The following is a 21,360-nucleotide window of genomic DNA, read 5'->3' on the forward strand; positions in this document are numbered from 1 at the left end:
AGGGGGGTTCCAACTATATGTCCCCATTCAAATGCATTGATCGTCAAAAAAAGGGGGGTTCCAACCCCTGGAACCCCCCCTCTGGATCCGCCACTGAACTAGTACTAGTACACCGCAACACAAGGAAGGCATGCGCATGTGATCCATGTGTCCATGTGTCAATTTAAACATTGTTACACAATGTGACCTATATGCCCAGAGGGTCTAACGGTCGGCGGTGAGAAGTCCAGGGTACAATACTGCCCCAGTCAACCCTTTGAGTTCGTATTGTTTGATTATTTGAATAATGCAAAGATATTTGTTCAGAATTTGATTATAATTGGCCAATAATATATATAAAAAGGAGATGTGGTGGGATATAACTCAGTAAAGAACAGCAAAAAAAAAAAACAAACAAAAAAACAAACAAAAAATTTAAAGTATATTCATGATAAACTATTAAAAGAGGTCATGCATACATATGGAAATATAGGTCTTCAACAGTAGACAGGACTAATATATCACATAATATCATGAATCGCTCGAGTCTAAAAAATGTTTATTATTGTCAGGCTAATAACCCACCGTAAAACACATTCAAGATCATTCAATATACAATAAAACGGACAACACGCACTGACGAGGTTCTTGACTCAATTGTGACAGACAGGCGACCATGTGGATGTGTTAAACCTGGGAACAGTATATCAATATATATGTTCCTGGTTAAGCCTGGTTAATTAATTTTTTTAGTTCTCAAACCTTTAACCTCCATCGGTCGGAGAAATAACTAAAGGTATACAAATCAAATTATAAAAAAAATCAGTACATGAACTTGAAGCACCTGTAACACGTGTAACCCATGCAGTCTATGGCATGTTTCAATATAATTTAATGCTAAGGATATGTAATTGACATGTGAGAGTGCCCCTGGTAGAAACTTTTTAGACACAACTATTATTGTCTATAACTTGTGTGTAACCGGCTCCCTAAGAGAATTTGTTTTAAATTCATTTGGGATCAGCATGATCAAGTATTTATTGGTTTGTGTTATTTTATCTGCGCTGAAACCAATTTGGATCATTTGCGTTGCCAATCATGCAGTGTCGGTCCAAAATTGGATTTATCTGTCAGTGTCAGTATGTATATCTTATTAATGTCTTAATTTAATTATATTGTATTATGCTCTTTAATTTGTAAGCCCATGTAATGGAAATAAAACATGCATCTTCTTCTATATGAATTGGTAATCCGAGCATGAAACTTTTTACGAACAATTTTACAATTTTTAAACATAGCCACAGAGAAACCTGCAATTACATAACAAGAAAAATTCCAAATGAGTCAAATTTGTGTCATGCTAGGGGGAGATAACTCATCGCCAGATGTCGCTTACAACACAGGTGTAATGAAATTTCGAAGATTGGACCGAAAATGACAGAAAATCAAACGTTGATTTCTTTATTTCTATTACTGCTTATATACATAAACGAAGGTAAACGTTTGAGAAGTCAAATATACGATACATAGTGGTATAAAGCTTCTTAAAATGGCGCCAAGACGTATTGTTTACATCCCCCCTTTTTTACCTGACCCGTCAGGTGTGCTTTGAATTTCAAAACTGGATATGATTAACTACAACATACACGGGAAGATTTGTCAATTGAACATGATATATGAAATATCTTTTTTCTAAATCCTTTAAACAGTCAAACGACTTCGAAAAAACAATAAAACACCTGTAAGAAATTCATTTCCGGTTTTGATCTGAAACAAGTTGTCAACAAATTTGGAATAAAATGTATAGTTTTCTATAGCTGAGAGCAAAATTAATGTTAGTAAAATATTCCTTTATGATAATCATTTAAGTTTAAAGATTCTTTTGACTACAGAGAGTCCATGTAAAAAAAAAAAATGTTGGTCCTTTTGTTTCCTGTTTGTTATGATCTATATTGTTTAACAGGTTGGGGAAAATTACCCAAATGGTTCATAATAAGCCATTCTGGCTATTGAAGCCCATTTTGAATGTTTTTTAGTGCAAAAAATCTTAATTTTTGAATTAAGCAAAAATATTGAAAAGTGCTTTTGTTTAGGTCAAAATATTTAGTAGCAACTTTTGAATCTACTTTTCCAGAAATTAAGTTGCTAGATTGATCCCTCAGAAAAACAGAATAACATATTGGGAGTAAGATATAAGACTAAAGTCACTTGGTTGTGTAAGGATGTATATGTATTACCTGAATTAATTAACTGTAATTCAATTTTCAATACAATAAAATCAAAAGTCACAGTTAAAATTAGAGTTTATATTTTTGATACATTTCTAATCTAAATCAAAATTGCAGATCAACAGGCGTTTAAGACACATGGATCCTAAAATTGAAAACCCAATTTAATAGACAACATAGGACAGACTTTTCAGTGATTGTTAAAAAGTATTTTGGTTTTGTCTCACCTGTGACAAAAGTCTCGGAAGGCGAGACCTAGGTGTTGCTTTGCCGGTTGTCAACAATTGTTTAGTTTTCTGTCTAAATCAGTAAGATAGGAACTAGTGTGATAGATCAATGATATTTTGAATAAAAGTGCATTATTATCAGTACATATCACTTTGACGACTATTTCGAGGGCTTGCCCTCATACGTCATAGTCCAATGACTTATAATAATTAGCAATTTTCAATGTTGAGGTTTCTGCTTAAATCAGTTTGATAGGAACTACTTGTGATAGACAATGATATTTATGTAAAGTTGCATTACTATCAATACATCTCAGTTTGTGGACTATTTCAAGGCTTTGTCCCTTTAAGTTCATGATCCAGCGACTTTGAATTAATTAGCACTATTGCTGTCCATCAGATTGTCTTTTTCTGAAATTGCTGCTGACAGGTGAGACATATCTCTGTGTCAACAGTTTATTCTATTTTTTGTTGGGTAGTTGTGTCATTGACATATAGCACGCATGTCCTTCTATTTAAATATGTAAATAGAGAATATCATATGGCTTTTTCAATATCACATCTGTATCAACCCGAGACACCAATATAATCCCAAGAGCTCTGCTCAATCCCAAGAGCTCTGCTCAAGGGATTATATTGGTTGAGGGTTGATACAGTGTGTGATATTGAAAAAGCCATATCATATACAGTTGATGTTTTTTATGTGACATGATGTCATACAGGTAAGGAGGTTTGAAATGAAGTCATACAGATTATAGGTTTGACATGACGTCATACAGATTAGGGGTTTGATAAAGCCTTTGCAACAGTGACTGCAATCAATGACGTGACATCATACAGATTAAAGGTGTGATAAAGCCTTTGCAACCGTGCTGATATCGATATCATCATGGCTGGCTGATACAGCACGCTTGCCAATGATTGTATTACACATACAATTTATCTGTATTTACTACTAAGTATATAATAAATAGAGAATATCATATGGCTTTTACAATATCACATCCGTATCAACCTGAGACACCAATATAATCCCAAGAGCTCTGCTCGAGGGATTATATTGGTTGAGGGTTGATACCGTGTTTGATATTGAAAAAAGCCATATCATATACACTTTATTATATACATATGTACCTCACGTTTATGTTTTTTTATGTGACATGATGTCATACAGATAAAGAGGTTTGAAATGACGTCATACAGATTATAGGTTTGACATGACGTCATACAGATTGGGGGTTTGATAAAGCCTCTGCAACAGTGACTGCAATCGATGACGTGACATCATACAGATTAAAGGTGTGATAAAGCCTTTGCAACCGTGCTGATATCGATATCATCACGGGTGGCTGATACAGCACGCTTGCCAATGATTGTATTACACATACAATTTATCTGTATTTACTACTAAGTATATCATGTATATAATAAATACATATATATATATAAATGTGTGATATGGAATATATTGCAAGGTTTAAAATTGAGATGAATTGTACAATATTATAATTTACTTCTATTTTACCATGGAGCAGTATACTGGTTATGACAATTTTGTAAACTTTACATTCTTTTTTTCAGTAACCTGTTTACAATGTTATGAATGTCAAGCAAAAGATGATCAAAGATGTAATGATCCGTTCACACCGGCTGATATGAACAACATTGGTGGAATGTCAGAATGTAGTGACGATTATACCCATTGTATAAAATTTAAAACTTTACAATATTTATCAGATTCTGGATACGTGACAGGAACATGGAGAGGTAAGCTTAAAAGAAAAAATAAATATTACATTTTATTACACATTCAGGGTTAAAATATGCCATGTAATACATAAGGGAGCTACCTAATTTTTAGGTCTTTTTTCTCTTTTTTGCCCATTATTCTCTATTCTTTATTTTATTGCGCCCTTTATACTGCACTGTTTGTCCATTATTTTCTATTCTGTAAACCATCACCAAAACCCTCTTAAAAAAGAATAACATGAATTGTCAAAAATATTGGTGACAGGTACAAAAGACACAATAAACACCTTTGAAAAAAAAGTACAAAATTAAGACAAATAACATTTAACAAAACATGTTCCAGATAGTCTGACTTGGTACATAATAGGCTTCAGTGTCTTCCCTAGAAAATTTTTCATGCATGGTGGGTCCATGGTGAATTTGCAACTCGGCGCACAACGCTTCTTTTTTAGGATTAGTTACACAACATAATTTATATGTTTAAAACCATACACCAATATAATTGTTTTATTATAGGTACAGCAATTCATATAAGTCATGGAACTTTAAAGTATTTATTACAGATGAGAGGAATTAATGAAAGACCTTATAAACAATAAAAAAAATAATCCAGTCTGCAATAGTTATTTACAAATTAATGCCATGTACACATTATGTTTTTGATATTTTCCTCTGTTTCAACTTTCCAAAGGTCACCACACATTTTTCAAAATCAAAATCCTCCTCCTTTGGTCTTTCAATTGATATATGCATTAAGCAATTCAGCACTTTTTGGCATAGTCTGTTTCTCAAAGGTGTTTTAACTCTGTTTGAACATGAAAAACACCTTTCACAATCAGCTGTTGAAACTGGCAAAACAAGATCAATTGCTGCATACTTAGACAGACAAGGATACAAAGTTCCAAGACTGGCAACTTTGTTCATTGTCTGCCTAAATGTCATGTCTTTACATTCTTTCACTAACAGTGTCCTCAGTTTGCTGATAGAATGGTTTCAGCATCAACAGCAAGTTGTTAAATAAAACTTTGAATGTCATCATTGCTTCACAGAGATTTTACAGGAAACAATAAAAAAAAATTATTTGCGTTAATTACAGAAGTCGTCAATGAAGAATACCTGACATACGGACATACGGATGACATATTTGGCAATTACCTGTTTGGAAGATAAGCTGACATTTTATTTCATGACAATTAACTATTTTTTTTAAATACATCCCTGTCCGATTTATTTATAACGCTTCATAATTGTAAAAATCCTATCTTGCTGAAGTGAAAGAAATTTAGCCCCACTTGTGTAAAAAACGGCAAATGAATCCGCTACACTTATGCTTTATGTGACCCATTGAAATAAAAAAAGAACAACACAAGTTTTATTAAAAACAATATTACCGTAAATAACTAAGTATGTTTTGAAAGTTTTTCTATCAAATCATTTAAATATTTCATAAGATACATCTTTTTCTTGGCCCGGTGGCGGTGATGTGTATTCTTTGATATAATTCAACCGCGACTAATCTAAAAAATAACTGGTTGTTGTGACCAATCAAAAAATAATTCATCGATGTAAATATAGCTGATGAAAAAACTGAAACTTTATTAATAAAAAAGCTTTGTCCATTCTCTGTGAAATTATGTTAGTTTTATTTTTTAATACCAGAAACTATACCAAATTTTAAATTTTTACTTTTTAAAGATCACAGTAAAATAACGATGTCAAACACCCGTTTTAAGGTGAAATTTATACTGGAAAATGTTAAACTTTTTATTTAGCACAGAAAGATATGCATTGGGGATTAATCTGACTATTTATTTATCAGCTAACTGGCAACTTCTATTATGTAACAGAAGTCTTGATGTATAACCAACTAATTAAGAAGGTTGTAAAATCCCAGTACGCGCGACATGATGCATCCAATTCAGTCGGATGAGTTTAAAACACCTGTGGAGTGTTGTCACTTGTAACTTTACTTTCAAAATATCAATAATAAATATTTTACATAGTTATAATTTTCACACATAGCGGGATGCATTGCGGCAATGATGAAAGCATGGCGGTCGAAATTTATGCGTTGCGGCATGATAGTTGCATTGCGGTACCGCAATGCTTGAATAGCCTGGGAAAACACTGGGCTTTAGATAGTTGAATGTCCATTGGTTTTCCTCAATCTGGAAGGCCGTACAGTGATACTTTGGTATTTGATGGAGAGTTGTCTCATTGGTAATCATACCACATCTCCTTATTATTATAAGGTAAAAGAAGGGGTCATATGTGTCACAGTGTGGTGTATTAAATCATTTCACAAAAAGGATTATTGTCACATTGAAACATTCAACAAAGAACAAAAGTCCAGACCTCTCTGTAAATTTAGGACATCCCCTACCTATGGTCTGATAGTAATTCTTTTCTTTATAATGATATCACTACAAGATCTGTGAGGGGAGACACAGGTATGCTTATTTCCCAAATCCCAGCTTTTTTGTATTTTTCCAATTTCCCACTTTTTTTGCATTCTTTTTCCCAAATCCTACTTTTTTTTACCCCTATATCCCATATTCCCACTTTTGCACCCCTTATTTCCCAAATTCCAAAAGTGTGTCATTGCTGTGCATTGAAGCATGCAGAAGCAGGGTACTATTAACAAATTACAGGTTATAACAGGAAATATATTGAACAAATAATTATCTTCGATATAAAATGTTTGTATGTAGATTTTCAACTGAATATTTGGGGCCTCGGTGGCCGAGTGGTCTAAGTAGTTACTACTGTAATCACTAGCCAGTCAACACTGAGGTTGTGAGTTCGAACCTCGCTCTGGTGGGTGCACTCGACTCCAATCTTAATTGACTAGGATTGTCAGTTTTCCTATCGAAGGTCGTGGTTTTTCTCAAGGTGCTCCGGCTTCCTCCACCAATAAAAACTGGCCGCCACGAAATAGCCCAAAAGCGGTGCTTAAAAGTGGTGTTAAAACACCAAAAATCAAATCAAATCAACTGAATATTTTCTTTCCAGATGTACAAGTTGTATCAAGATTTTGTGTCAAAAGACCTGGTAAAAAAGATGGATGTTTTTGGAAAAGATCAGCGGGAGGATTTTATTTTGAGTGCCTATGCAGCTCTGATGGTTGTAACAGTGGAAGGACTATCATGCCAAATTTAATATCAATCATTGTAGCAATGCTAGTGGCTGTGTTCTTGTCGAAAAGATCTTAAATTGACACATTTGTTTATAACTTCATTGATCATAATGTTGTAGATAGAAGCAGATAAAATCATAGATTTTTATTGTTTATTAAGTACACAGAATGGGTTATTTCATTTAGGGGGAAGAGGATAATTTGTGCCCAAATTTACAATGTACATGTGGAAATTGTCCTAATTCTGACAACTACTCAGGTTTTCATAAATATTAAATTCACAAAATTAATTGTTATTCAGATATTTGTGTTGAGGATGCCTAATTTTCACAGCAAGCCAAGACCTTCAGTGTTTTAAGATAGTGTTACATGGGTGACCATATATTCATTACTATCGAAAAAAGATTTATTTAAAAAATATTCACTAACCTATACTCAATAACAAAAGAAAGGTTCCACCTCTATTATTTCTATTGTTACAATAGATAACTTTTAAAAAGTGATTAAAAAAAAGAATCAATATTTTCACACAATATTTCTTGAATCATAAACATCAAATTCTGATGGTTCATTTTTGATTCTTCAAAAATCCACATTTCAACCCAAAAATGAAAAATATTGCCAAATTTACGAAAACTGAAATTTCTGTATTTTTTTACATGAAATAAACAAAAATGACTTTTACTTGTCAGGTTTTTAAGAATTTCCTTTTTTCTTATGACCAATTTGAAATTGACTCTTCTCAGACCAGTGATTAAGTAGAAAACATGCAGTAACATCATTTAGAGTTCAAACAATCATTTAGATAAGTAGTTGGTTCAGCCAGAAGTAAAATAAATCCTAAATTAGTTAAAAATCATAATGAAAAAGGTCCATATATTTGTAAAAGAGTTTTTAGGGCATGTCTACTTTCTTGAGAAGTTTTTACACTGCTGATCCAAAAAGAGGCTCAAATATTTTGATTGCAATAACATCACTACCTTGGCAATTTTCCTTTGATGTAAAAAAAAAAATGTCTAATTTTGTATAAAAACTTTCTCAAAAATATATAATAATCATGAAACCATGATGTCGTTAAATTTTGAATAATGTAAAATGTACCAGTTTATCCAAGTAAATCATAGGTATATAGTTTGATTTTTTTTTTTTTAAATTATTAAGATAATTTTTAGTTTTATTCCTCTAAAAATTCAGATTTATTGTGCCTTTATGCTATGAACATAATTTACACAATATATATATATATTATATATATGTTATTTTGAATTAAGTATTTCTATAATAATGTTATTTGAATCAAAAATTGTTTATCAGTTTTCATATTATAAGTCATACTTTTTCTATATTTTAAAGGGGAAATAACTCATTATACAAAACAAAAAAAAACTCCACTGATAAAGTAAAATTTAATTTGCTCAGAAATCATTTAAAGAAACTCATAGATCAGATTGTAAACATTTCTTGGTATTGGATATAATGACAAAATAGCAATTTCATTATCTTTTCCAGGATAAATGTAAGCTGATTTGTAAATATGTATTTCTATGAATAAGCAAGAAGTGCCATTTAATTTTTATTGATTTGTTTATATTTTATTGTACATATTTGTTCGTAATTTAAACCATGAAAAGGAAATATAACTGGTTGTGTCCACTAAGTGGTTTTTAAAAGGTTGCAAGAAGAAGCTAGTTTGCAAAATTTCTGGGAGTTTTAAAAATCTGAGGTGTGCGAATCTTTACCATTAAACTTGTCATCTGGTGCCAGAATTGGGAAGCTAATCAGTAAATTTAAATTAATGTACGGTATACATTTAAAGAATCTGAATGGTCATTCTTACAAGCTAAGAATATCCACTGGAGTTCCAATACACCATGTTTTCATCCTTTCATTTTCAGGATTCCAAAAAAAATTTAGAAAAATATTTCTCTTCTTTCTATAATGGTAGATTTTTCTATGTTTTTCACTATTTAGCCACTTCTTCCTAATATGACTCAATATAAAACCATATCAGCAATGGATCTAGAAGGTGAACACATGACACTGGGAGAACTCATTCATACAACATATAGGTTACAAGAGCCCAATTATTTGTTAACATTTTACCAGCACAATTTTTACCCCAAGATGGTACTCAGAATACAATCTAGTGCAGCTTTTAATTGGATGATAAAGGGTTGAAATTATTTTTAATCGAAGCATAATCATTTTGATTTAAATTATCAAAAAATTTCATTCATATTTTACAAGGTGTAGTATGTAGGGAGGAGCCATTAAGAAATTGCCTTTTCCTTGCAGCGAAAAAAATAGATGTTTTTTTCAACTGCATTTTTAGTCAACTTTTGCCACATGACCATATATATATATTTTTTTTTACAAAGCTGATATTCTAGTAACAGGAACTGCTACCCATTTTTTTCTAGTTTGTGTAGTCTTCTAGAAATAAAATGTGGAACACCACTGGTACCCTATGGAAAATGCATTACGAATAATTGCGCTCTTGTAACCTATATGTGTTACATGCATAAACCAAATTTACGAAATAAGGTATCAGTACTACGGTCATACTTGAAAACCATGACACCATATTAAATACCGATCATATACATGTATTGGACTTTTTGACCAGATAATGTACCATTAATTTTAAGCAGATTAGATACCAGTCATTTGTAAGAAGTTTTTACAGAAAAGGTACCAGTTTGCAACACAAATAATTTCATGATTTTAACTTTTTGATTATCGTTAATTATGATATACATATCGGAGAATGAATTATAAATAGATTCAAATCTATTTTTATAGCATTTTGTAAAGTTGCATTTCATATGGTGTGTATATATAATATTACGTCCTCATCTTTTTTTATATACTATATGTACATTCCAAGACATTTTATATTATATATGCAATTATAATAAAAACTACAATTTTATATATTAATATTTAGTTTGTTTTCATCCTTACAAATACAAAAATATTTCAGAAGCAAGACTTGTTTTCAAAGCAACAATGTGTACCTAAATGGTGCTAAAGCCAACACAAATTTCACACCGACAAAAATATTTAATTCACCAATTTCTTTCACCATTAATAATAACAAATACATGTACTTAAACAGTGGACATGTTTATATTGAGAAAAAAAAAACATAATATATTTACCGGTATTTACATTGCTGTGATTTAGCAGGTGTCATAAACTATTATGATATCTACTGAGTTTCAGCATTTTGAAAGAGAACTGATGGCATACTGTTGATTAATTATCTTTCGTGAGTAAACATGAACCACAAATTTAAATTTTCCATGAATTACAAATTTCCTACTGGTTTGTATTCAAACTTTAGCAGAAGAACTTGATCATGTATTCTTGAAAATACTGTTTTATTTCAATCTAGAAAAAATTGATTACAACAAAAATAAAAGAATTCACAGTGGGTGACTTACACAAACACAAAACAAAATTCATAAAATGGAAACTAAGCAAAGAAAATGTATTTCATGGGGAAATGTCTAAACCAAACATTCCTGAAACTAAAGACCTGTGTAAAGTTAATCTTTTATCAAGACTATACTACATGTATACAAATCCTTGTCAAGACATACAAATAAATGGTGTTAAGTTATTCAATTTATGTAAACATTATACCTGTCTAATCAGAACAAAACTGTTATAACATTAGGAAGATGCGGTATGATTGCCAATGAGAGAACTCTTCACCATAGAACAAATCTCGTAGAAAGTTCTAGCATCTAATAGGTCACTGTATGGCCTTTAACAATGAGCAAAACCCATTCTGCACAGCAAGCTATGTAAAAAAAAATATGATAAACAGCAATAAATGACAACCACTGAATAGCAGCTGGCTCCTGATTTTGGGACAGGCACATACAGAATGTGGTGGTGTTTAACATGTTTCCTGGCACCCCCCCCCCCTCCCCTAACCTAGGACAGTTTTAGTTATTAGGATTTGATTTAGACCCATTTTATTGGGTGAATGCAAAAACTGGCTATATTTGTGTACATGTACATTTACCCAGATCATTTATGCCATTGATTTAATCATTTATATCGCAATAGACTGCACCAGATGCCTCTCCAAACCTACTGTAAATTCAGAAATTATTGCGAGGTTTTTATTAATGCGAATAATGCGACTGGGTGACTCTCGCAATAATAAGAACTCGCATTCTGATGTCTGTTACATATATCTGTATACAGATTTTCATGATATCGCAATAATAAATCTCAATTTTGTCCATTCTTGAAAAATCGCAATAATTTCTGAATTTACAGTAGTTTCTGGGCTATAAAATATGCTGCAGTTCAACTTCAGTTGTTTGTTTCCATTTGCCATATAATAATATGAGTGGTATGATTGCCAATGAGACAACTATCCAACATAGTCCAAATGATGTGGATATAATCAACTATAGGTCTTTGGGCATAAACAATGAGCAAAATCTATACCATATAGGGACTAGAGAAGCCGCGGACATGACAAAATGGGAAACAATGCATAGCAGAAAATCCATTGCCTGATTTATGACAAACCAATAAACAAACAAAATCAAAGCACTGTAAGCGCTGTAGGCAGTTAACCTAAAACCAAGGCAAAGAACAAACATTAAACATTCCTATATTGTACATTTATGTTCATTAAATGAATTGGTTATTAAGGCAAATTAATTAATATTTCATCAAGGTTTTCAAAAGCAACTCATATATCAATGTAAATGACCCCCATCTTCAACCCAAAGTGCATGATGTTACTCCATACTCAGGTGACCCCAGGGACTCCCCAAATATTTCATTTGATTTGTTATATTGTCACATACATGAATATATATGGTTTAGGGGTGGGGATCTTGACTGTTTACAAGTTTTCAAACAAGAGGGGGTGGGGTGTCCCCATGGACTCCCCTATATTTCATTTGATTTGTTTTATTGTCCCATACATGCATAAATATGGTTTAGGGGTGGGGATCTTGACTGTTTACAAGTTCTCAAACAGGAGGGGGTGGGGTGTCCCCAGGGACTCCCTTATATTTCATTTGATTTGTTTTATTGTGTCCCATACATGAATGTATATGGTTTAGGGGTGGGGATCACAACCATTTCCAAGTTCTCAAACAAGAGGGGTTGGGGTGACCCCAGGGACTCCCCATATATTTCATTTGATTTGTTATATTGTCCCATACATGAATATATATGGTTTAGGGGTGCGGATCCCAATCGTTTACAAGTTCTCACTCAAGAGGGGGTGGGGTGACCCCAGGGACTCCCCCTATATTTCATTTGATTTGTTTTATTGTCCCATACATGAATATATATAGTTTAGGGGTGGGGATCTCGACCATTTCCAAGTTCTCAAACAGGAGGGGGTGGGACGACACCGGGGACTCCCCCAAATTATTTTCATTTGATTTCTTTTGTTGTCCTATACAAGTATATATATTGTTTAGGGGTGGGGATCGCGACAGTTTACAAGATAAAAGTACATTTTCAAATTGAAGGGGGTTGGGATGAACCCCAGGGACTCACCCTATATTTTGGTTTATTTTTTTTATTGTCTTGTTCTCATTACTGAAGACTGCATGTGTCTATAACTTACTGTTTTTCGAGAAATAGTCATTTGAAAATTTAAAAAAACAAGAAATGATTGTAACAGGATGCTGTTACGAAGTCTCCCAAATGAAGCTTCCATAATTCGTAATTCCCAGGGTCGCCTGACATTGGGCAAAGTCCAGTGAAGTTATATGCATTAGTGATGCCTGGGGACTAACCCTGTATATCATTCAAATCATCTTGGCATGACAAACCAGAATATATATGGTTTTGGGGATCTCGACCATTTACAAGATACTAGAACATTGGGGGTGGGGGAAACCCCTGGGGACTGACCCTATACGTCATTCAAATGTTTGAGACCTGACGAACAGGAATACATATGGTTTAGGGGTGGGGATCTCGACCATTTACAAAATATTAGAACATTGGGGGTGGGGGGAAACCCTGGGGACTGACCGTATAAGTCATTCAAATGTTCGAGACATGACGAACAGGAATATATATGGTTTAGGGGTGGGGATTTCGACCATTTACAAGATATTAGAACTTTCTCAAATGACAGGGGGTCAAGATGACCCCTGGCGACTAACCCTGTATATCATTCAAACCATCTTCACATGACAAACCAGAATATATATGGTTTAGGGGTGGGGATCTTAACCACTTACAAGATATTAGAACTTTCTTAAATGGCATGGGGTGGGGGTGACCCCTGGGGACTAACCTTGTATTTCATTTGATGTGCTTTGTCATGACAAACCAGAATATATATGGTTTAGGGGTGGGGATCTCGACCATTTACAAGATATTAGAACTTTCTCAAATGACAGGGGGTCTGGATGACCCCTGGGGACTAACCATGTATAACATTCAAACCATCTTAGCATGACAAACCAGAATATATATGGTTTAGGGGTGGGAATCTCAACCATTTAGAAGATATTAGAACTTTCTCAAATGGCAGGGGGTCGGGATGACCCCTGGGGACTTACCCTGTATATAATTCAAACCATCTTAGCATGACAAACCAGAATATATATGGTTTAGGGGTGGGGATCTTGACCACTTACAAAGTATTAGAACTTTCTTAAATGGCAGGGGGTGGGGGTGACCCCTGGACACTAACCCTGTATTTCATTTCATGTGCTTTATCATGACAAACCAGAATATATATGGTTTAGGGGTGGGGATCTCGACCATTTACAAGATATTAGAACTTTCTCAAATGGCAGGGGGTCGGGATGACCCTTGGGGACTTACCCTGTATATCATTCAAACCATCTTAGCATGACAAACCAGAATATATATGGTTTAGGGGTGGGGATCTTGACCACTTACAAAGTATTAGAACTTTCTTAAATGGCAGGGGGTGGGGGTGACCCCTGGGGACTAACCCTGTATTTCATTTAATGGGTTTTATCATTTAGAACATTTTCAATTAAAAAGATTGTGTCTATCACAAACGGTTTCCAAAATTTATAATCATTTGAAAATTAAAAAAAATAAAATCCCATAGGGTTCTATAGTAAAACCCTCTTTTCTTTTTGCCCCTCAAAGTACCCCTTTATAAACCCCATTTCACCACTAGACATGTTAGTCTAACATATTATGAAACCCAAAGTTAATCTGACAAGCGGTTTTGGAGAACGGGTGCGGACAAGTTCAAATTTAAAAGCGGCGGAAGAGGAAGAGGAAGAGGAAGAAGAAGAAGAATAATAACTAGATTTGCCATTGCAAGCAATAGCGGATGTCACCCTGCCCGCAATTGCCACTAAGCGGCAGCCATTTCGAAACATTTAAAACAGTGCATGCACATAAATATATTGCTATACATCTTTCTATAAATTTTCAGAACATTTAGAGCATTTTGAAATTTTTGACATTTTTTCTGTTTCCATGGCAACAGGAGCCATTTTGGAAATTCCAATGTCAAAAGTCTCATCTTTACTTGCCAGTTAACGTTTATATCAAGTTTCAGTAAATTTGGAGCATTCTGAAATTTTTAGACATTTTTGAATTTGTGCAGTTTCCATGGCAACAGTGATCGTTTCCAAAATTTCAAAGATGGATGCCATATTGGCACATGACAGGGAACATTCCCTGAAAGAATCACGGTATTTTACCTACCATGTTAAGTGAGTAAATGCTACTTAAAGAATTTTCCCGTAGGGTCCAATGTTAAAACTTTGTCTCTGGTTTCCATGGCAACAGTGGCCATTTTGGAAATTCCAAAGTCAAATCACACATTCACATCTGCCAATTATCATTTCTGTAAAGTTTCATTAAGTTTGGAACACTTTCCTATTTTTCGCATTTGTGCTGTTTCCATGGTAGCGGTGGCCATTTTAAAAATTCCGAAGATGTCCTGCACAACTTTAGATGGTGGACCTCATTATGTTAACCATTCAATAGGATTGGTCCACTAAACTCCCAGAAACGCTTCGGACAAAATAGGTGGAAGAAAAATAATAATAAAAAGAAACGGAGGAAAAGCAATATGTCACCCGACATTGTCGATCGGGTGACATAATAATAATAACTGAGCAAAAACAATAAGTCTTCCCAAACTTCGTTTGGGAGACTTAATAAAATCCCATAGGGTTCTATAGTAAACCCCTCCTTTCTTCAGGCCCCTCCAAATACCCCTAAATAGACCCCAATGCACAAACAAAAGATTAATGGCTCCGCTAGACGTGTTAGTCTAATATTTTATGAAACCCTAAGTAAATCTGACAAACGGTCAAAGTTGTCTTCTTAGACGGTTTGAGTGGATTCTGTCTGACTAGACTCGGAGACGAGTTGGCCACATTACTTAAAACATCCCATCAACGTCGATTTCCGCATCTGTTTCATGACCTCGTTTCATTCATAAAATAACAACAACCTTATTTAGCAAGATAAGTTAAAAATTACCGCCCACTTATATAACTTTATTTCCTCTATTATAGAGATATGTTGTACATGAACAATATTCCTGCGCATTTTGCCATTTGGGAAATATAAATGACTTGTAATTACCGATTTTCGGCGATGAAATATTTCATACAATTATTCTTTGACATTGTAGCCAAAAGCACAGGGGATAATAAACTACGTACTGATTTCTATTGAGCACTACTTCCTATGTGCAACTTCAAAAGTTTTGGGTAGTTCGACGATCATTTAAGGTTTTTCTGGTCATATTTTTTGTATTCCAGAAATAAAAGTATTAAAAAAATGTCCAATTAGTTATAAATAACATAATAGCCAGCTAGATAATAACAATGGCACGCATTTCAGCATTTATTGGGTTGAAAACAAATCTAGGGTGCTCGCATAAGGCAGCTTAACTGCTATAAAAAACAAAAACAAACCAAACAACATCATCCACTGAATTACAGGTTCCTGACTGGCACTCAAAGAATTTGGCGGGGTTAAACAAGTTTGTTAATGCACAACCCTCCCCTAACCAGGTACAATGGTGTAACAGCACATCATATGCATGATTGTTTTTCTGTTAATGTTATTGGTTCATTCAAGCCATTAATTTTTATTTATTGAATTTTTTTCACATTTAATCATCCAGGGGCCTTCTATAGAACATGTGTTTTACTCATTGTTAAAGGCCATTCTGTAGCCTGTAGATGTTTACATCCATGTTGGTATAGTTTGTTCATTGGCAATTATATCACTCATATTTATACAAGATATCTTTTAACAAATTGTGTGGAGCATTTTCCCTGTAGCAATATTCTCAAATGCACATATGAGGGTCTGGATGGGGGTCCTTCAATTGTGTATTTTTTAAACCATTTTTACTCTAATCTATAAATTTTGCCCATTATTCTCTATTCTTCATATTTTAGTGCCCCATTATTCTTTTTATTTTTTTTACCTATTTTTCTCTATTCTGTAAACCCATCCAGACCCTCACATATGTAGTGTGATGGACATAAAGCAAAGAATTATGCTTGAACCAGGGCCTTCTTAAAACTTGTAGTGATGAGAGTTTTTTGGTTAATGGTTAAAGTCCCATAACTCTCGAACAACAAAACAAGAAATTTTCAAAATCGAAAGGGAGCTTTGTTCAGCAATACTAATGTTGAGTTAAAATTACATGAGAATCGGTTAAAGCAAATTTGAGTTATCATACAAAGTGTTGATGGACATTGGTATACCACAATATGTCCCGTCTTTGACATGATAAAAAACAGAAATGATGTCATCTATTTTATTACATGAACATGACAGACAACAGACTATGTCTTTTATTTACCATAACTACATCATATAAATGAACATATGATTAACTTCATAATGAAGCTGACAACAACAGTCAATAAACCAATCAGAATTCTGATAACAATTAGATTAACCAATCAGAATACAGTTCAGAATTTGATTTAACTAATCAGAATATAGTTCAGAATTTGATTTAACCAATCAGAATACAGTTCAGAATTACATTTAAGCAATCAGAATACATGTTAGATTTTTTAAATCAATTAAAACATTGATCAGATTTGCAAAAATCATTCGAAATATAGATAAGATTTTGATAATCCAATCAGAATGCTAATATAATATTAAGTTAAATCAATAGACAATTATAAATTTACCTAGTCATATTGTATTGTAAAAATTATTACTTTGGAAATATTCCATATTTTGAAATGATCGGTCACATAGTTTGAATTAAAAAATGTAACAGTGAATTTGTCATTAGGAAACCCCTTCATATAAATTTTGAAACCTGCCTATTATGAACAGAATTATGAACAGAATAAGTACATTTTTCAGTAATTGAAGCTGGTCAAAGTCATGAAAGTCTAAATTGAACTTTTGTACAGGGGCATACAATGAATAATTGCTATTATTACAGGGTGTTGCATAATTTGTGAACCCACACACCCACAAAATATCCATAAATTTATTTCTACACAATTCTTAAAGCTATTGTCAGAAATACAACCACCCATCAAACTTTTAATTAAACTGCCTCCCCTTTTAATTATGGAACAGTCCTTAGCATTTCTTGACCTCACTGAACTTTATACCTGAAGAGTTTCACTTTAGACAAATTTTACTACATTTACATTTCAAATCAAATGAAAGTACTTTTATGCCTCAGACTGAGCATCCATTGTTTCAGACTTTTCTAAACAAAACGCAACATTTTCTGGAACCATTACCCATAATGCATTAGGTTAGGAAATAATCAATCACAAAGAGCAAACCTTTAGTCATGTTATCTCTGATTCATAGAGTTATCGTGGTGATAATAAATATTCTATTTTTAGTACTAAGGACCCCCCCCCCCCCCCCCCCAAAAAAAAAAAAACATCTCAATCCTCCGTTATCTTGTTTTTTCTTTTACTTTAAATAGATGATATCATATTTATATATTAATACATATTTTCAATTTAATTTGTATTCACCGATCATTTCTATTTTTATTTTATATAACACTTAAAAAATTAAAATAAAATTATTTTTTTTGTGAGATAGTCTACCACAAAAGACAGTTTATTTAATTAAACATGCATTAAAATTCATAAAATCATAAAATAATAGATTTATCGAAAATTCTTGGAAATTTAAAACAATTTTGGGATCAAAGAGACAACTCTTAACCTTTTCAAAGATTTGAGCATTTCATACATTAGAATTGATTATCTTATAATAGGTGAACAAATTAACAACTACCCAAATCATGCTCAACATGACAAAATTTCATAAAAATTTAAAGCACTGATAGGATCCTTCTAAAATTAAAATTTTCATACTAAATTAATAGCACACAAAATCAAATAAAAAATAAATAGCAAACTTCAATCAATTGTAATTCAAATCATACAATTACATATCATCATAAAACAGTCACATGATATCATAAAAAAATCAAAGTCACATGATTGTACAATATTTACATATCACTAAAAACAATACATACAACTGAAAAATACAATATTTTACAACAACTATGAAAACATGACCCATAAAATCAACAAAATGTATATGACTAAACTATTGAAATAGAGTATAGGGATATATCTATTAAACTCTTCAAATGAAATTGGTCTAGGTGAACTAAGAAAAATGTTAAAACATTAAATAAATTGCTCTTAATCATGGCTTTGGGATTAATTTTAAGGAGATAACTCTTGCGTAAGTCATCAACATGTTTTTATGATATTTGTCACATATAAGCCACAAAATAGTTAACAATCCAAGCAAAAGATGTAATCTGTTTTTTAAAAACTTTTTGTCTAATTAAAGAACATAAATCTTACAATTCCGGTGACTTCATGCAATTTTTTTTTGTCCTTTCAGCAAAAAATTTATTTTTTTTAGTTTCTAGTCCTCGCCCAAAATTTATAGGGTTGCTTGGTCATGAATTTTTATTTGGGCCACAAGTCAGAAAATATTTTCTCTTTACCTAGTCTGGGTCCATTATTATACATATCGTTTTACCAGAATTTGGTCTTTTTTAAAAAAAATGTCATTGACCAAGCATACAATGATGAACAAGGTTTTGAACAATTATGAAGGTGTTTGATAGAAATAGTTACAACTGCTTATACTTTGGTGAAAAGTTTATTGTAAAAACAACTCAAATTAAAGCTAAGTTGTCCTTTAACTTGAATGTCAATTAATCAAGGTTTGTTAAATCGACTGACCGTATGTGCAAATGATTTTATTGTCAGTCTGACACTACTTCTGGTCTTTTTGCCATGGATCACAGCTTTACACACTTCATACATGTTAAATATCCATAGTACATAAACCTTTATAGTTTCTGTTTAAAAAAAAATGGTGGATTCCAATACAAAATAAAATTCATCAATGTCCATTCGTAAGAGTTTTCCGATAGTACAGCACTTGCGGTAAATATTTTTCCACCTGTCCACGGAAATATTCCTCTACCTCCCTCATACATTCTAGTATCTCGCTGCCCTCCTGTAGAAATATATACACTCATTGTTAATGTCGATATTATGATATTGCTTTTGCACAAGGGACATTTCAGTGAAAATTGAGATAAGTCAAATATAATACAGCAAATTCATAAATCATTGCAGGCATTAAGGTGTTACCAAACGCCTTGACCAAAAGTAATTTGGCTCGTTTAATTTTCCTAAAATTTTGACAAAATATTTACTTTGACCCTTTGACAAAAATATAAAAATTTCAAAAAACTTGAACCACACACTTTATTGGAAAAATTTCATTGGATACATAGCAGTTTGACAAACACTAATTTTGATCATTGAGAAGCTTAATATTTCCTTAACAATAGAACGTGATTAAAACATTCAGCTGATTTTTACAGAGTTATCTCCCTGTAGTGTTATGTACCACCTTAATCTTTGAAATTTTTGAAAAAGATATGAAAATGTGAGATTTATCATTGCGATTTCAGGAAAATCTGCATATACATTTAGGTATCAGATATCTGAATTCGAGTTCTTAATTTTGGTATATTCACCCAGTCTTCACTTCTGAAAAGTTGCTCTAGCACAATGAAGGGTATGTTCATATCTCACTTTCCTGTTTCTGTCTTTAATATACATGTAATATTTGCAACTTGACATAAATCCCCAATCAATCTTACAGGATTTCTTAATTTAGAGTTGTCATTTCTCAATGTGTCACCGAATTCCAAACTTTAAGCTTGCTTTCTGTAAGAATTCTTTGATATTGTGTTCCAAGTACAGTTTATTATGTCCCTGTGTTTTGTCATGTGTAATGTTGAAAGAATATGCCTTTTATCATGTACATGTAACTGTGTAATTTTGAAGAATATGTTTTCCATCATGTCCATATGCACATGTTTGTTCATGTGTAATGTTGAAAGAATATATGCTCCTGATGAACAGATTTTCATCATGTACCTATTTTTTGTCATATGTAATGTTGAAAGAATATGCACTTTCAAAACAGATTTTGTGTGGTCCACTTTTTTTTTTAAAGATGAACCCTTTATATATCAATGTTGGAGATAAAAAGGAAGAGGACTAAGTAAATAAAACAAAATTCTTAAGAAATATTATATACTTACCGGATTATAAGTTTCACAATTATTAAAAACAACTTTAACGTCTTCTAAACATTCCTCTACAGAGCCATAGACAAGGCACTGTAATCTGTCCTTTACTATTTGGAAATCAAGTGGGTGTTTTATAATCTCATAATAGTCTGGCACCTATAAAGCACAAAGTTGATTATGAATGGTTTTCAAATAAACTTGTTCTTGATTGCAATATTTTATTTTAAAACAATACATTATGAAATGATGTTTTGAGCCATAGACTAGACACTATAATCTGTCCTTCACTATTTGGAAATCAAGTGGGTGTTTTATAATCTCATACTTGTCTGGCACCTATAAAGCACAAAGTTGATAAATGTTTTTATAGATGTGAAACGTGGGTAAAACACTCAAATGGTCAAGTTGCAATACTTTTGGTTTGTCAAAGACACTTTCCTT

At 32.7% G+C, this 21,360-nt stretch overlaps 3 protein-coding genes across 3 annotated transcripts in view; 2 read left to right on the forward strand and 1 right to left on the reverse strand.

The window, feature by feature from the left end:
* The window catches only part of LOC127705450 (uncharacterized), a 351,867-nt gene that overhangs the window by 108,471 nt on the left and 222,036 nt on the right, over positions 1–21,360 (forward strand). The gene's annotated exons all lie outside the window — the stretch shown is intronic.
* LOC127705454 (uncharacterized) lies at positions 1,355–10,257 on the forward strand. The gene is made up of 3 exons (XM_052209778.1): positions 1,355–1,474; positions 4,016–4,201; positions 7,196–10,257. The coding sequence occupies exons 1-3, from the start codon at positions 1,414–1,416 to the stop codon at positions 7,393–7,395; spliced, it is 447 nt and encodes a 148-aa protein (XP_052065738.1). The 5' UTR covers positions 1,355–1,413; the 3' UTR covers positions 7,396–10,257.
* LOC127705446 (tyrosine-protein kinase BAZ1B-like) overlaps positions 19,365–21,360 on the reverse strand; it is a 50,478-nt gene continuing 48,482 nt past the window's right edge. The window contains exons 31-32 of the mRNA XM_052209764.1: positions 20,932–21,075; positions 19,365–19,829 (exon numbers count right to left, since the gene is read on the reverse strand). Coding sequence (XP_052065724.1) covers positions 19,713–19,829; positions 20,932–21,075 — 261 coding nt within the window. The 3' untranslated portion in view covers positions 19,365–19,712. The remainder of the gene's footprint in view (positions 19,830–20,931; positions 21,076–21,360) is intronic.

Source organism: Mytilus californianus, unplaced genomic scaffold, assembly GCF_021869535.1.
Source record: "Mytilus californianus isolate M0D057914Y unplaced genomic scaffold, xbMytCali1.0.p SCAF_6, whole genome shotgun sequence".
Lineage (NCBI taxonomy): Eukaryota > Metazoa > Mollusca > Bivalvia > Mytilida > Mytilidae > Mytilus > Mytilus californianus.

Excerpts from the sequence above, each read along its gene's own strand:
- LOC127705454 (XM_052209778.1), top strand. The coding sequence starts at position 1,414 with ATGACAGAAAATCAAACGTTGATTTCTTTATTTCTATTACTGCTTATA. Across the intron at positions 1,475-4,015 it reads GCTTATATACATAAACGAAG|TAACCTGTTTACAATGTTAT; the intron begins GTAAACGTTTGA and ends TCTTTTTTTCAG. Across the intron at positions 4,202-7,195 it reads CGTGACAGGAACATGGAGAG|ATGTACAAGTTGTATCAAGA; the intron begins GTAAGCTTAAAA and ends TTTTCTTTCCAG.